The 16,099-nt window shown below is 34.0% G+C and overlaps 1 protein-coding gene across 18 annotated transcripts; it reads right to left on the bottom strand.

Annotated features, from left to right (window-relative positions):
• Nucleotides 1-268: 268 nt before the first annotated feature.
• On the bottom strand, nucleotides 269-15,755 carry PRR27 (proline rich 27). Of its 18 annotated transcripts, none has more exons than XM_077848250.1 (8): nucleotides 15,560-15,755; nucleotides 12,966-13,107; nucleotides 12,653-12,706; nucleotides 9,464-9,591; nucleotides 8,393-8,411; nucleotides 7,886-7,944; nucleotides 4,008-4,469; nucleotides 269-365 (listed from the first exon to the last, which is right to left on the bottom strand). In XM_077848250.1, the coding sequence occupies exons 4-8, from the start codon at nucleotides 9,509-9,511 to the stop codon at nucleotides 297-299; spliced, it is 657 nt and encodes a 218-aa protein (XP_077704376.1). In that variant the 5' UTR covers nucleotides 9,512-9,591; nucleotides 12,653-12,706; nucleotides 12,966-13,107; nucleotides 15,560-15,755; the 3' UTR covers nucleotides 269-296. The 18 variants fall into 18 exon arrangements, with proteins under 18 accessions (XP_077704376.1, XP_077704375.1, XP_077704382.1 ...); XM_077848249.1 differs by having other exon boundaries at nucleotides 9,464-9,522; XM_077848256.1 differs by lacking the exon at nucleotides 12,653-12,706 and adding an exon at nucleotides 2,867-2,936 and having other exon boundaries at nucleotides 9,464-9,522.
• Nucleotides 15,756-16,099: the final 344 nt, after the last annotated feature.

The raw sequence follows: 16,099 nt of genomic DNA, 5'->3' as shown, positions 1-16,099 counted from the left end.
TGCTTCTCCCTCTGCCTATGTCTCTGCCTCTCTGTGTCTCTCCTGAATAAATAAAGGAAATCTTTAAAAAAAAATTCTATTAGTGCTTTTTTTTTTTTTTTAGATGGTGTTGATTCAAAAGAAAGACACATTTCGATTGCATGTTTAAATCTCTGACAATTATTTACGTATTTAGGAAATAGCCTTTTACAATTTTCAATGGAAAAAGTACAACATTAACATCATTTCTATATAAATGAAGTCAAATGAAAAAAATACCACAAGCCAATTAATATGTGAGACTAGAGTTTTTAATATCACAGAATGAAAGGCTTTGGAAAAGAAAGTAAATTTTTGTAGATTTTAATTGATTTCTGCAACAATGTCTGAAAAAAACGAAAATAACATTAGTTTTGTATAATAAAATTATAAATTTATTTATTTGTATAATAAGTTTATGTATTTGTATAATAAAATTCCAAATTTACTCACACAGCAAAATATTGTTTTACACTTTTAATGTTAAAAAACTATATTGACAAGTTATCTACAAATCCATACTAGATTATGCATGCACTCTCGTAAAATTTTATTTTAAAATGCAACATTAATCCAGTATTATGCTTTATTTGCATGCATGTCTGTATTATACAGGATTCCTTTGTGTGAAGGTCTTGGGTCCAGTTCAACATAATCTTCTAATACTGAATAGGGCGAAATAGAATTCCTTCTCTGCCTTGAGAGACTTTTCTAGAAAAATAGCATACTTTCTCTGTTACTTGTTGTGAGTTAAGTAATTAATGGGGCAAGAAACTAAACATAAATGCTTACTAAAAACATGAAATTATTAAATTTGTCTACTATCTTGAACTAATTTACCAATATCTTTTTATCTTATATAATAGCAAAATAAGTAAAAACTGAAAGAAAGTAGCAATATTAAAATTTGAAGCTTTTTAATCGCCTTGGCAATAGTGTTAATAAGAGACATTACCGACAATATTAACTGCCCTCTTAATTGGTTTTCAATTCTACTTTAACTACTAATGTTGCCTCAGTAGAAATTCTGATTCGGCTTATAAAACAAAGTAAAATAAAGCCTTGACTTGACATTTTCCTGTCCAATTTTATAACAGTAAAATTGGAACAGCTCTGGGAAGGGATGAAGGAGAACTTGGAATGAGATTAACCAAATTTTTTGTTCAGATGAACTCAGGTGGAATGAGTACAAGTGAGCTTTTTGACCAATGCCTTTTTCCCCAGGATAACGTGTAATGGGGGATGGAGGGCATGTCTGTGGGGGGAAGGGGTAGGGATTGGGAGATTTCAGATACAAATCATTGTTTATGTTTTCTAAGGTAGTGGTTTCTGGTGTGGGTTAAGGAAGAGGCTGAATGGATATAATACAGAATGATCTGCGACAACTTTAGCAATGGTTCCTCTCATGCATTATTCAACCCCCACACTTCCTATGGAATTTTCTTCCTTCTTTTGACCACTATTATCTAAGAATATTCATTATAATCAATTTGGATTCATTTAAAGAAAACCTATCTACTCAGTTCCTGAGTTCATTACACAGGACATGAATTCAAATTGCAGAAGTTCTAGGACACAGGGTACCAAATGCCTCTCCATACCCCACTTTCTTGTTTTCATGTAGTAAAAATATATTCCAAGGTGGTTTCAGATGATGAGATTTAGTCTATTTAATGTGTGATTTTTAAATCTCAGTATCATGTATGACTTACAGAAATAAATGATTGGTACTCTCTTTTCTAGAAAATTTCATTTCTTTACCTTAAAAAAAAAGTTTTTTCATGCATGATAAAATGTGCTTCATTTCGTAATATTGGGTCTCTCTTTCCTGAATAACTTTTATTCTCTAGGAAGTTGTATCTGGTCATCTCTTTATGACTCACTCCTATTTAGAATACTCTGTATTGCCACCATACTTAGCCTTTGAAAATAGAAGACTGGTCAAATCATTCTACTCAGTGAAGGTCCTTGATAAATTCCTTTGGCTAAGGAAAAAGTCCAAATATTTAGCAGTGTTTTCAAGGCCCATTTTTCTTGAGTCCTATTTTTTTTATCCATACTTTCCCACATTTTTCCTCTACCCTCATGTGAGCCATAGCATATGTTTGTAGATGGAAAGTGCTTTGCATCAAAGAAACCTACTAAATGAACATGTTATTGTGTAGAACATTGTAGAATAAAGCTAGCTCTTTATACTTCTCTGGAGCAATTTCAAATGACCTTTTAGCTTGATCCTGATCTTTATCAAAAACAAAGGAACAGGAAGAAAATTTGTACCTCCTTCTAGAAAGCAATTGCCAGGAGTATTTGATTAGTGGCAATGTACTGCAGAATTTATTCACTGATGGATTTAAGTTCACATTTTTTTTTAGCCTGTTCCCTGAATTTAGAGTATCTTCTATGTAATTGGAATCCTTTTATAGAATAGCTCAATTGCTTGGACTATGTCTACTAAAATTTAGGGAATGGATGCTTCTTAAAGAGTTTTTAAAGAATGAATATTTTTCAAAAGCTTAGAGAACTATACTTTAGGGCAAGATGAGTAAGAGAAAGTGGTATTACCTTCTTATCTGGAACACATTTTAAAAAATATACCAAACAAAGGAGAAGCAGCAGTTTCTTGAGATCTGAACATTAAGCTATGAAGGACAGGAATTCCTAAGAGACAGGAAGCAACTAAGTGAACCCTGTGATTGTCCTTGCTTACTGCCTGGAGAGATTCCAGGTATTCGAGAAGGGAGATGGAGCTAGGGGTCCAGGAAGACATGGTAGCTGAAATTCACACAGCAGAGCATCAGAGAGGAAAGAGAGGGACAAAGACACAGATAAAATGATCTAAAGAGGTTACCCTTATATTTTCAACTGAGTATAGATTATTCATTTGAAGATATCACGTGAGGCCAGGTTTCAAGAACCACCTGAAAGACAAAATGGAGCAATATCTGGTGCTCACAGAGAGCAGGCAAAAATTTTTGATCTCATAAGAGTAAAAAATCTCAAAATTCACAGGGCATAAACTTGAGTACTTAGAATGGCTTGATCTCTGTAATGGGAAAAAGTAGCCTTAGATAAAAAGGTTTCTTTGTTCCTGCTTAATAAGGCTTAAAAGCATAGGAAGCTAATGCCATCCTTAAGTAAAGCTCATGAACGTGTGGATATGTGAAGAACAATGTTTCCCCCTAATATCAGAAACAGGGCAAGGATGTCTATCTGATCACCTTTATTTAACATTGAACTGGAGGCTTAAGCCAGTACAGTGTGCCTTAACAAATAAATAAATGGAAGTAAATCAGTAGCATAGAGTTTGAAAATTAAAATATTTATTAACAGATGAATGGGTAAAAAAATATGATATGGCTGTATCATGAAACACTTTTCTGGGAAAAAAAGACAACTATTGATGTACTTAACTACATGGACAAATTTCTAAATAATTATGTTGAGTGAAAGAAAGCAGGCACATAAAAGTATTTACAGTATGATTCTGCTTACATGCAGTTCTAGAAAATGTGAATTAATCTGTAAGGACAGAAATAGATTAGGGATAGGAGAAAGGGGAGGATGGGATTTTTTTCTTTTTTCTTTTTTTTGTAAGATTTTATTTATTTATTAGAGAGAGAAAGAAAGAGAGAGAGAGAGAGGCAGAGACACAGGCAGAGACAAAGGCAGAGGAGAAGCAGGCTCCATGCAGGGAGCCCTACGTGGGACTCAATCCCAGGTCTCCAGGATCAGGCCCTGGGCTGAAGGCGGCACTAAACTGCTGAGCCACCGGGTCTGCCCGGGATATATTTTTTTCATTGGTATATTCTTATGTCCAAACTTACCATGGTGTATCTTTCCAGTACCTGTAGTTTGCTGTTTGCCAATTGTTTCTTAATAAAGCTGTTCAAAATGTTTAAGATGATATTTGTTTGCTTATGGGGAGATTCAGTTTCTTTCTCTCTCCTACAAATTCCATGCATTATGGGAGTAAGATTTAGGCAACCCACCTTGTCAGGAGAAGTAGAAGGCTGAGGTTCTGCGGCAGCAGGCTCGGCTTCGTCGGGTTCTATGGGCCCAGGCTCAACTGCAATAAGCTTTGGGTTGGGAGGTGATGTAGTAGGTGTGGTACGAGGTGTAGCTACATAAGGTTCTGCAGGCATAGGCATGGGAGCATTGAATGTGGAAAAAGGTCCTTCCATTCTACTTGCAGGAGGGACAAAGTGGGAAGGTTTCTGAGGAGAAGGGCTCAACCAAGTAGTTAAGGGAAAACTAGGAATGCGGTAGAGGGGGGCTCCAGGAGAAGGGAGAACCCAGGGATAGGGTGGTGTCCCTGTATCAGGGTCAGGATTCCCAGGGTAATTGGGGGCTTTTTTTTTTGAAGGGCGAAAAGGAGGAACAAAATCAATGTCTGATATTGGGTAAGGAATAGTCAGAGATGGGCTAACTGGGTAATGATTGCCACTGTAATCCTAAAGGAGAAGCAAAGAAGTCTGTTAAAGTTGATTGCTTCTACCTATCCTATCTATATATTACCCATGTTATCTATCACTAAAACGATATTCAATAAGTAAAGATTATTTTTTTTAAGTTTTTCCTTTTTTAAAAAAGGATTATTTATTTATTTATTATTTATTTATTTATCAATGAGAGAGACACACTGAGAGAGAGGAAGAGACAGGCAGGGGGAGAAGCAGGCTCCATGCAGGGAGCCTGACGTGGGACTCGATCCCAGGTCTCCAGGATTATGCCCTGGGCCAAAGGTAGCTCTAAACCGCTGAGCCACCTGGGCTGCCCAAAGATTATTTTTGTAAGGATTCTAATTTAGTGTCTCTCATTCTCTCTCTCTCTCTCTCTTTTAAATATTTTATTTATTTATTCATGAGAGACACACAGAGAGAGAGGCAGAGACACAGGTAGAGGGAGCAGCAGGCTCCCTGTGAGGAGCCCAATGCAGGGCTCTATCCCAGGACCCCAGGATCATGCCCTGAGCCAAAGTCAGACCCTCAACCACTGAGCCACCCTTTAGTCTCTTTCGTAAGGCTAATTTGCTTCCATAATTTTTCAATAGAAGCTAATAATTTCTTGAAAAAACTGAATAATTCTCAATTTTGGGGGAAATATTTTGTGTTTGGGTAAATCAGAGTGTCATAAACTGAACAATATGCCAGCTTAGGTCAGGATAAAAATAGAAGGAAAGAGTGTACACAGTATAGGATTGTTATTTCCAGGTCTCCTTCTCAGTACCTTCCACCCCGCTCACTGTTCTTATTGCCCCCCTAGATGTCTTAAGGGCCTCACTGAAGCATTCACTTAGTTAGACTGCTCTTTTGATCTCCTCCCCATCCTCCAGCATACTTGTCCGCTCATCAAGGCCAAGGATCTCAAAATATTATTAAGAAGGAAAGCAGACTGGATGTGGATGAGTGACTACTGGCTTTAAAAAAAATTGAGATATACTTATTATAGTTAAGATCATGTTGTATATTTGAAAGTTATTAAGATCATAGATCTTAAAAGTTTTCATCACAAGAAAAAAATTGTAACTGTGCGGTGATGGATGTTAGCTAGACTTAATGTGGTGATCATCTTGCAATATCTAACACTGACTTTTCCAATTTAATTTTCCCTGTGGTGTTTGTGTTTTAGATGAGAGCATTATTAATGTGGCTGATGCATTTACTATTAAATTTCAAATGATTTCTTTTGGTTGAAGGACCTCTACAGCCTCCAGTTGCTCCAGGGTTGTCTATTACATGTGTGTGAGACTGTCAGTGAGCTCTAGGTTCACAAAATTATGTAGAAATTTGACGGGCACTAAGGGGAGCACTTGATGGGATGAGAACTGGGTGTTATTCTATATGTTGGCAAATGGAACACCAATAAAAAATTTTAAAAAATTAAAAAATAAATTTACAGAAAATTAAGACATTTCTTGGTCTCAATACCTAAAATTTTTTCCTATCATAAATTTGTCAGTTTTCATGAGCAGTTTTGGTATATGTTGGTTTATCTATCAAGATCCTAGATTCTTTGATTCATTGCATAGCTCAATTTGTAACATAAAGAATTTTAAATGTTTAAAACATAAATATTTTAAAATTATAAACTATATTTAATATTTCTTATGTCTTCATGTTAATGCTAACTAATTAGGAAAGACTTATTTTCTTTACATATATTCCAAGTTAATTTGTCAATAGCAGACACCATTTATGAACATAGATCCAGTTTTCATATTTGTTAGAAAATATTGCCTTCTTTATTAACAGTACTTTTCTGTGATATATAACTTTATTTATACAATTAAATTTCAGTTTAAAGCATTTAATCTAAAGTGCAAGCAGTGAAACTGGATATAAGTATGAATAGGAAAATTACAGGATATATAAATATACATACGCTTATATTTGTATGTTCATTTTTATTTTTATTTATTTTTAAAGATCTTATTTATTTATTCATGAGAGACAGAGAGAGAGAGAGGCAAAAATACAGGCAGAGGGAGAAGCAGGTTCTATGCAGGGAGCCGGATGCGGGACTCAATCCCAGGACTCCAGGATCACGCCCTGGGTTGAAGGCAGGCGCTAAACCGCTGAGCCACCCAGGGATCCCCTGTATGTTCATTTTTTAATGAACTATAGCAAGCAAAGAACCTGTTTTTAAATTACTTAATTTTAGGAAAAACATAATACTGAATTATTTAACATTATTAGATAGAAAATACTACTTTTTTTGAAAATACTATTTTAAAAAGAAAATAATACAGACTACATTTTAATATTGTAAAATATAAAAAATATGAACATATTTTACATGTTCACCAGATGAGAGAAATCTCTAAAAACAAAGAAAATAATGTTGGTTTTAAATTTCATGCCACTGAAAAATACCATTCTTTAGATCTCGACCTACATTCAGAGTGACTATAACTGACAAAACTCTCCAAGCAACTTGGGATTTTCTTTTTTATGTGATAGAGTTGTTTGCCTTGTTTTCCTGTGACTATGTAGACTTTTCTGTTATTCTAAATACATTCTTGCAAAATAGCTATTCAATGGCCAATATTAATGTTCTGTTAGGGTCATTGTTTCTTCCCTATCATTAAATTTCTCATTCATATTTATTTGTAAACTTTCATGTACAGGGCACAATTCTGTGGCTAGTGGCTTTTTTACACTAGCTATTTACATTAGAGAATCATCTGTGTTCATTACACAGTCCCCTGAGACTAAATAAGGCTTTGCAATATAAATTCTCAATAAAGGCAGATGGTTCCTCAGTGGCTTTGGGATTTTAAGCTTTTCCTTCATGGATTTTTAGGGATTTATTTTTATAAAGTATAAAATGAGGGCCTACTATGTGTTATGCATGTGCTAGATATTGGGATTCTAAGTATTGAAAAGAACAAACAGGGTTTCTTTATTCAGATCTAGTTACTACATCTCCAGCCAATCCAGCTCCTCATTAAAATTTAATATTTTATAAAGACCAAAACAAATCAATAAACAAAAACTAGCATCAGACCTTTAAATACAAAGAACAAACTCATCATTGCCAGAGGGAAGGGTGTGGGTAGATGGGTGAAATGGGTGAAGGGGAGTATGTGATATAAACTTCCAATTAGGGGCAGCCCTGGTGGTGCAAGGGTTCTGGAGACCCGGGATCGAGTCCCACGTCAGGTTTCCTATATGGAGCCTGCTTCTCCCTCTGCCTCTGTTTCTGCCCCTCTTTCCCTCTGTCTCTATGAATAAATAAAATCTTAAAATCTAAAAAAAAAAACCTTCCAATTATGGAATGAAGAAGTCATGAGAATAAAAGACACAGCAAAGAGAATATAGTCAATGACATTGTAATAGTGTTGTATGGTGACAGATTATAGATATACCTGTGGTGACCACAGCATAACAGACAGAGAAGTTGAATCACTATGTTGTACACCTGAAACTAATATATAACATTGCCAATTATACTCAAATAAAACATTGAAGAAAAAAAAGAATTGAGTATTGTATATAATATTTCTTTCCAATTTAGTTTGAAATTGGAATTACTGAGTTAAAAATGTTAAGTTTGAAGCATTGTCATAAATTTTGTAGAGGCATGAAGATGAAACTTGAGCATAGCAAAAAAATCTATCACACTGCAGAGAGACTGCACGTACTTCGCACTTCTGCTCATGAAAAGAAATAGAGACCTGGTGGGAAATATGTTAAACACAAATATATTTGTACTCCATAAATATTTTTCTATCAAATAAGAATAGATTAATAGTACTAATATTTTAACAGCAATAGCATTGCATTGTAAACAAATCAAAGATTTTTAAAATGTAAAATACACTTTAAGGTAAGAAACAAATACATTCATATGTAAATTTAAAGTTTTACCTCACCAAGGAAGTGGAAGCGCTTCTAAAACAAAGGAAAAATTAATACACTATAGTTATTTATTTAAAAACATCTGTACCCAGATTTCCATATTACTGAAGAATTTGTACAGTCTTATTAATATAGTTTATTTCTTCTTTTTAAAGATTTTATTCATTTATTTGAAAAAGAGCTTGAGAGAGCACACAAGTGGGGTGGGGCGAACAGAATTTTGATATCTACCTCATAGAATGGTTTTGAGGATTAAATAATTATCTAAAGTATCTAAGAGGGAGGAGGAGAAGCAGACTCCCTGCTGAGCGGGGAGCCCAAAGCCCAGCTCCATCCCAGGATCCTAGGATCATGACCTGAGACTGAGCTGAAGGCAGACACTTAACTGACTGAGCCACCCAGGTGTCCCACTTTATTTCTTTTTAAAATATGAATCACTAGTATAAATGGTTTGTTATTGTTATCAACATATGTTTTTGACCTCAATGATTGTCTTAGAAAGTTTTACTTTGGCTGAAGGATTTTGGTTTGTAATTTTCTACATGTACATAAATCTTACCAACTGAAAGATCACTTGGCTGTTATTTATAGATCTGGTTTTGCTGCTCTCTTTCACCCTGAGGTTTTGTTTGCATTCTGTGTGTGGGTGTGTGCATACTTGTGCATCTAAGTGCCACTTCTTTACACTTTCAGAAGGATCATCTATTCACTTCTTCTCCCATTAAGCTTCAATATATTTTATGAATTCACCACAGATTATGCACAAGAATTTGAAGACATAAACTCTATTAAAACAATCTACATGGCATTCTGGTTCCCTGTAACTTTATCCTCCTCTTGCCCACTGCATTTTTGAGCTAACCTCTTTTCCTTGCTGGTTAGTCATTTAGATAACACAATATTATTCTTTTGCTCTTAAAAATTTCTTTTGAAAAGTTTGGCACAACGAACCTCATGCCCGTTAACATGTCTCTCTGCTTCATTGTTATCAACGCTATAATAACTTATGTCAATAATGTGAATTCCTATCTACAATTATTAGATGGCTATACTCTTGTTATAATTTTAGATGTCTATTTACTTACCTTTGCAAGAACAGCACACAAGATGCAGGCCCATAATAGAAGCTTCATTTTGAGTGACCCTATGAAGATTATTTTTATAAAGTGGTTGTTTCAGAAAACACACAATGTATATTTTAGTTGTTTCTCTTCTAGAGAGAGACAAAAGAATACATGGCTTTCTTAGTCTGATTAGAAGCACCCTCAACAGAAAATTTGATCCTGCTATTAACTACTGTCCACATGACCTAACAGGAATGATGCTAAAACAAAACTATTTTTCTGCAAATGTCCTTCAACAATTAATTGGCTTCTAAAGTTTAAGCTTCTTTAAGTAGGAGTGAACTCATTTAGTTACCTAGGGATATAATTATGCGATTTGTCACAGAGGGTTTACCATGAGATAAAATTGCTTAAAGAAAACCATTCTGGGGATCCCTGGGTGGCGCAGCGGTTTGGCGCCTGCCTTTGGCCCAGAGCGCGATCCTGGAGACCCGGGATCGAACCCCACGTCGGGCTCCCGGTGCATGGAGCCTGCTTCTCCCTCCTCCTGTGTCTCTGCCTCTTTCTCTCTCTCTATGTCTATCATGAATAAATAAATAAATCTTTAAAAAAAAAAAAAAAAAGAAAACCATTCTATGGGTGCTATATTAGGGTTTTCTTTTTACAGATTGAGTGGGAGATGGATATCAACCACTTGGAAACACTCCCTTCTTAAAGTTGTTGCCACTGTATGCTTTGGCATAAACCTTTAGGCTCTTAATCATCCATTTTTTCCCTCTGTCTCTGAAAAGTGGTGGGGCAGCCATATGTTCAGGTGTGTGCCTTGATTAGGCTCAATTTTTTTCAAAGAAAGTAAAACCAATCTAAAGTTGGTTGTCTTCTCCCTTCCTCAAAAATGTAGATTATGTCTACTCTTAAAGTAAAAATACCTATGCAAGACATTTATATAATATTATTTAATATCTCAAAGTGAGAAAAATATAAATGTCAAGAAGTATTTTATTAAGAATAATGATACCAGGTTCATGATATCATGAATGAATATTCATGAATATTCAGATGTTAAATATAGCTAAAGTATTTGATGGAGTATTTCTAATTAGATCATGGCTGATTTTTAAAATAATCTCCACAATTTCATTTTGTCTTCTACAGTCTACATTTTTTTGTGTGAAGTGAGAATGTATTACTAGTATGCTAAATGTATTTTAATAGTATGAAGTATTTCCAAGTTTTTGATGAAGCTATGAATGGTTTAGTGCCTAATTTGTAACAAGACCTAGGCTGCAAAATTATATTCATGGGGGAAGCCCTGGAAATTATATACTCCATCCATTTCTCAAAACATATTTTAAACATTTTGGATCACCTATTTACCTGTTCAACATGGTTTTGATCATATATTGAATAATCTTTGCTATAATGTTCTTTGGTATTACACATCTGCTTTTTGTTGAGATATTGCATAAGAAAGAAACTGTTAGGTTTTACTATTGTTTTTTAAGTTGTAAAGATGTATGGGACAACAACCTGTGCCTCATTCTCGTTCCCTATAGATAGCACTGGAGAAATTCCTGGCAAATCCCAACACCTAGACTTTTTTTTTTTTTTTTTTGAGCTATGGATATACTTTTATGTCCTAGATACATAATATTAATTATCTCTTATTTTAGTATGTAGTTTTGTTTTTTGCTGACCAGGAATTTCAGAGTCAAATATCTTAGCTATATATAGAACTCTACAGGACATTATGGCACCTCATTTGGGAATGCTTACTCCATCTCTGGCTTTATATTATTTCCCCTAATCTTGCTTTTCCTGTATCAAAATACTAATATATATTTTTAAAAATTCTGTTTTACTTATTTTGCAAGCTGTCTTAAATCCTTTTGGAATGGGTCATATTATAAACAAACAGAAGAACAAATTAAGCAATCAAATAAGTCTCCTAAAATTGTTTATAGTGCTAAAATTTCTGTGGTATATTTTAACATTTTTGTAAGAAGAAAATAAAAATTTTACTGGTGATGCAAAACTATGAATTTATACCTAAAGAAGATAATATTTTATTCTTTAATATAGATCAGTTATTTTTAAATTATCCTATACTTCATTGTATAGCACATATAACCTAAAGGTTAACAATATAAAGTTAATGAATGTATTTATTGATCTCTCTAAAATCATTCTTTTAAGCCTTATCTGAATTTCTGAAATAGGAGGATTTAATTGGCTGGAGCCAGATTTTCCTACACATATTATATGGCAAATGTCTAATTTGCCAAAATAATATTTGTTATCTTGTCTAATAATTATCTAATAACTGTCAAATTATATCATGCTTGAATTTTTAGAAGAATCCCTCCCTTATCCCACTATTATTTTGAGAACCTATTAATTTGATTATATATAATGGCCCCCAAATATAGATAAATATAGATAAAATAATGTGAGAATGTGCGTATTCACCTTTTTAAATGTGCTTTGAACAGAAATCTATATAATTGGTTTAAATAGTACCAGCTTAAATTGTTATAGATAATCTGATATTTTTTAAACAAATTTATTTATTTATTTGAGAGAGAAAGAGAGAGAATAAGAGTGCAAGAGTCAGGTGAGGGACAGAGGGAGAAGTAGACTCCCCACTAAGCAGGGAGCCTAATGCAGGGCTTGATACCCAGACTCCAGGATCATGATGGAGCTGAAGGCAGACACTTAACCAGCTGAGACACCCAGGTGCCCCCATAAGCATAGTTTTATTTAATTTAACTTTTGCCTTAATGTGACTATTAATTTAATGAAGCTCTTAATGCTTTAGCAGTTCTGTTAAAGATGAATAAGTATTTCTTCTTCACAAAGAATAAAAAAAAATAAGCTGTTCCTATCAGAATAATTAACAGCTAACAAAGAACTCAGTTATAACTTTGGAGTTCTAAAAAGATCATTTGAGAATGGAAAAATCCCAGATTTAGCAATATTTAAAAACCTTTTCTTCCTTGTTTCATTTAGTTTATTTATCAATATATCACTTTTGATTTAGTACTTTAGAATGCTCCAGAAGGAACAAAGAATTCATGTCTCATTCAAATAACAATTTTCCCTTCTCCTTTTCCTCAGTTTTTTTTTTTTTTTTTTCTTCAAATAGCTTTTAAGTGAGAGGGGATCACTGGACTCCACTCTTGAGTTCTTGAGTTCAGAACATGAGAATACCTGAGTATCCCCATCCTTTTAGGGTTTATGTGAAATCCTGAATCCACTCTGAACCTAGAGATTTAAAAAAGAAAATTCCTGTGATGAGTCTTCTTTTATGTAGTCTTGAAGTGATCATTGAGATGTGTGTTAGATTAAATGTACACAACACCCTGTGTTACTAACTTCTACAAATGAGAGATAATGTAAATATGCACTTACAGGTACTCTATGAAATTCTATCTAATTGTGACCTAAGGGAGAATCTTTTAAAAATGGAAGCATCTTTATACTGGGAGGAGGGGGGCGGGAGGGTGCCACAAGGGGAGGATACCTTGTTCCAGGATGGAAACTAATGACTGGAGATCTGGTCTTGCTCTGGACACTGTGCCTCACTCTCTTTCTTCCAGTGATATTTATAAGAAGTCTTTAATTTAAAGTTTATTCTTTTGTTTTGAAATAAATCAGCATAATATCTGAAAAAATAAAAACCTATCAATTTGACTTATTTGGCTGTAAATTGCTCCCCTCATTTCAGAAAATCATAAAAATAGACAAGTTCCCATGACTTGGCAGTAAAAGAGAAATTTAGGAACTCCATTAAACTTAATTACTAAATACACTTTGCAAATATTGATTACTTGATTGAATTTTGACATCTCCAGAAAGTATGATGAAGGAATTTTATGCTTGATTCATTTTATGTTAAACCTGAAAACAGTTTAATATAAATATTTTAAAAAATAACAGGGTGGTATTTTTTTCTATATTAGTGTTACAAACGTGAATTACCTACTATGAATAAATATTTTAAAAAGAGCTCTTCTGTAATGTAAATTTATTATTGACAACCAAGTATTTCTGGTAATATGCAATATAAATAAGAAGTAGTAAAAGACATAATATCAGCTGGCAGTGCCGAAGTCATAATCAGAGTAATGTGAAGTGATTTAGCTTGATACCTTCTTGAACCATAGTAAGGGCTATAGTGTTTAAGATGAGAAAACCCTTTTTTCCCCAAGTATATAATTTTCTTTATGTAGAATCAATTGACATACCCCCCCAACAGCCTTGCAGAAGGAAAAGTGCTTGCATACAACCATTCAAATATTAACCTTATTATCTACTAAACTATAGCATAGTTCTGGCATTCAGTAAAATAATTATAAGTATATAGAAAGGCAAAAAAATAGTCTACAGATTAAAAAAAAGCAATCACCAGAACCAAAGTCAGTTATTAAACTGCCTTGTTGGAGCTCTCAAACAGAGAATTTAAATAATTTTGAATAATACATTGAAGGCTCTAATGGTAAAGTAGACAAGATGCAAGATTACAAAGGTAATTTCAGCATAGAGAGGGAAAATATAAAAAGAGTGAAATGGAAATGCTAGAAATCAGAAGTTCACTAACAAAGAAAAAGAATGCATTTGATTTGGCTCATCCTTAGACTCAGCACAGCCCAGGAAAGAATCAGAGAACTTGAAGATATGTTCCTTCCTTCCTTCCTTCCTTCCTTCCTTCCTTCCTTCCTTCCTTCCTTCCTCCCTCCCTCCCTCCCTCCCTCCCTCCCTCCCTCACTTCCTTCCTTCCTTCCTTCCTTCCTTCCTTCCTTCCTTCCTTCCTTCCTTTTCTTCTTTCCTTTTTTCCTTCACTTCTTTTCTTCTTCTTTTCTTCTTTCCTTTTTTCCTTCACTTGATCATTCACTTAGTCACTTAGTACTACTGTTCTAGACCCTAGAGAATATAAGAGATGTAACCCAGTGGATAAAAGGCAGTTGGAGGACAAAATTATAATAAGGGCTTTGGAATTTAAAGCTCCAAAGATATCACTTTTTTTTTATGAATGAAGAATTTAAAAAGGTGTAAACTTAATTAACCTCCTATTTCACACTGTTATACTAAAAAAATGGGTATTATTAAGTTTATTACTTTGTGATTCAACAGTATGGGAAACCTATGGATTATATTTGACGGTTGGAAAGAATGGATGTGAAAAATAAGCTTTCTTTTCTTATATTGCTTACATTTTAATTTGGGAAGCCAACAAATATATGGAGATATTCAGGCCTCAGTTAGATTCACCTATCTAAATTTGAGGGATGGCTGTTATAGAGTTGAATCTTGAGAATTAGGAGCTGATATTTGTTGGCTGATTGTATGTGGCAATTAAAATGCTTAAAATGGATAAGATCATATAGGAAAAATATGTAGAGTTAAAAAGAAGTGGCTGAAGTCAGAGTCCTAGAGAATATCAATTTTTGTGTAAAGAAGAGGCATCCATGCAAAATACCTAGAAGAAATGGCTAAAGAAAGAGAATTATAAAAATTACCAGAAAGTACATCTTAATCAATAGGTCCAAACAAAATAGTGCGCCTAGGGGCAACTTATTCATTTTCTACTAAAATTTCCTCATCTATAAATAATTAATTAATTAATTAATTAATTTTTCCTCATCTGCAAAGTGTAATATTAATCATTATTAGTAATGTAATAGTAATAAAAATAGTTGTAAGGTTAATTGGGTCAAATATATAAGTTACCCTGCTACTCAGATCATATATTATAATCGTCATTATTACTTTTGCCACAATCTATTAAATAGGTGATATTATAGAGGGAATTTTTTTACAAGTATCAAAAGAGCTATTAGCTTTAACATAAAGGAAGGTCACTATATTCTTTGAGACTTGAAGGAGACAGTCAATGTTGAGATTTATCAAGTTATTGAAGTATTGTACTAGGTGGTGGATAGTGTTTGGGCTTGGTGGACTCAGTATAGTCTATGAAATAGAAGGGGGAATTTTTTTTTCTAGTAGGATTAGTGGTAAGTGTAAGGAGAGTCGAGGAAGGCAGCTAACTAATGCCAATAGACAAAGTTTGATAAACAGTCTTTCGTGACAAAAAAAAAATTTAGAAAAAGAACTTACTTTAGGATTCAGCTGCTTGGATGAAGTGGTAGTAGAAATTGAGTTCGTGGTTGGGTGTTTTCCAGACAGGACTAAGTGCAGAGAGACGGAAGGGTTATATGTACTACGAAGATAAATTTTGAAATAGTCAAGGATAAAGTCTGGGCTATGTAAGAAAGGGAGTGAAAATAGAATAGAGAGAATGGAATATAATCAGAGTGTTAAGGGATGGAATGTTCTATGAAGACAAAAGACGTCTCTTAGCTTCTTCCTATTCTGTCCCTTCAAAGTATATGTCATATATTACTGCCTTCTGAAAAAAAAAAAAGCCTTTAGTGTTCAGCCTAAATAAGAACGGAAACGAGCCTAAAAAGGATTGGATAGAATGGAATATAATGGGAGGGTTAAAGGACTGGAATATTCCATGAAGTCAAAGAGAAAGTCTCCAATTTTCACCAAAGACACATGTCACTCTCCTGTGAACACTCCTTCAGTGTCTTCCCATCACAACCAAATGCCTAACAAATTTCTAAGCTCAATAACCTTCATCTGTATCTCTTC

This window comes from Canis aureus, chromosome 14 (genome assembly GCF_053574225.1).
Source record: "Canis aureus isolate CA01 chromosome 14, VMU_Caureus_v.1.0, whole genome shotgun sequence".
NCBI lineage: Eukaryota > Metazoa > Chordata > Mammalia > Carnivora > Canidae > Canis > Canis aureus.
The sequence above is the reverse complement of the archived record's forward strand: the minus strand, read 5'-3'. Positions and strand labels throughout refer to the sequence as shown.

Coding starts and splice junctions, on each gene's coding strand:
- PRR27 (XM_077848250.1), bottom strand. CDS start 9,511: ATGAAGCTTCTATTATGGGCCTGCATCTTGTGTGCTGTTCTTGCAAAG. Junction 4,470..7,885: donor TTATGCTGTGGTCACCACAG/GTATATCTATAA, acceptor CTTCTCCTTTAG/GATTACAGTGGCAATCATTA. Junction 366..4,007: donor CTTCTACTTCTCCTGACAAG/GTGGGTTGCCTA, acceptor CGTTTTTTTCAG/ACATTGTTGCAGAAATCAAT.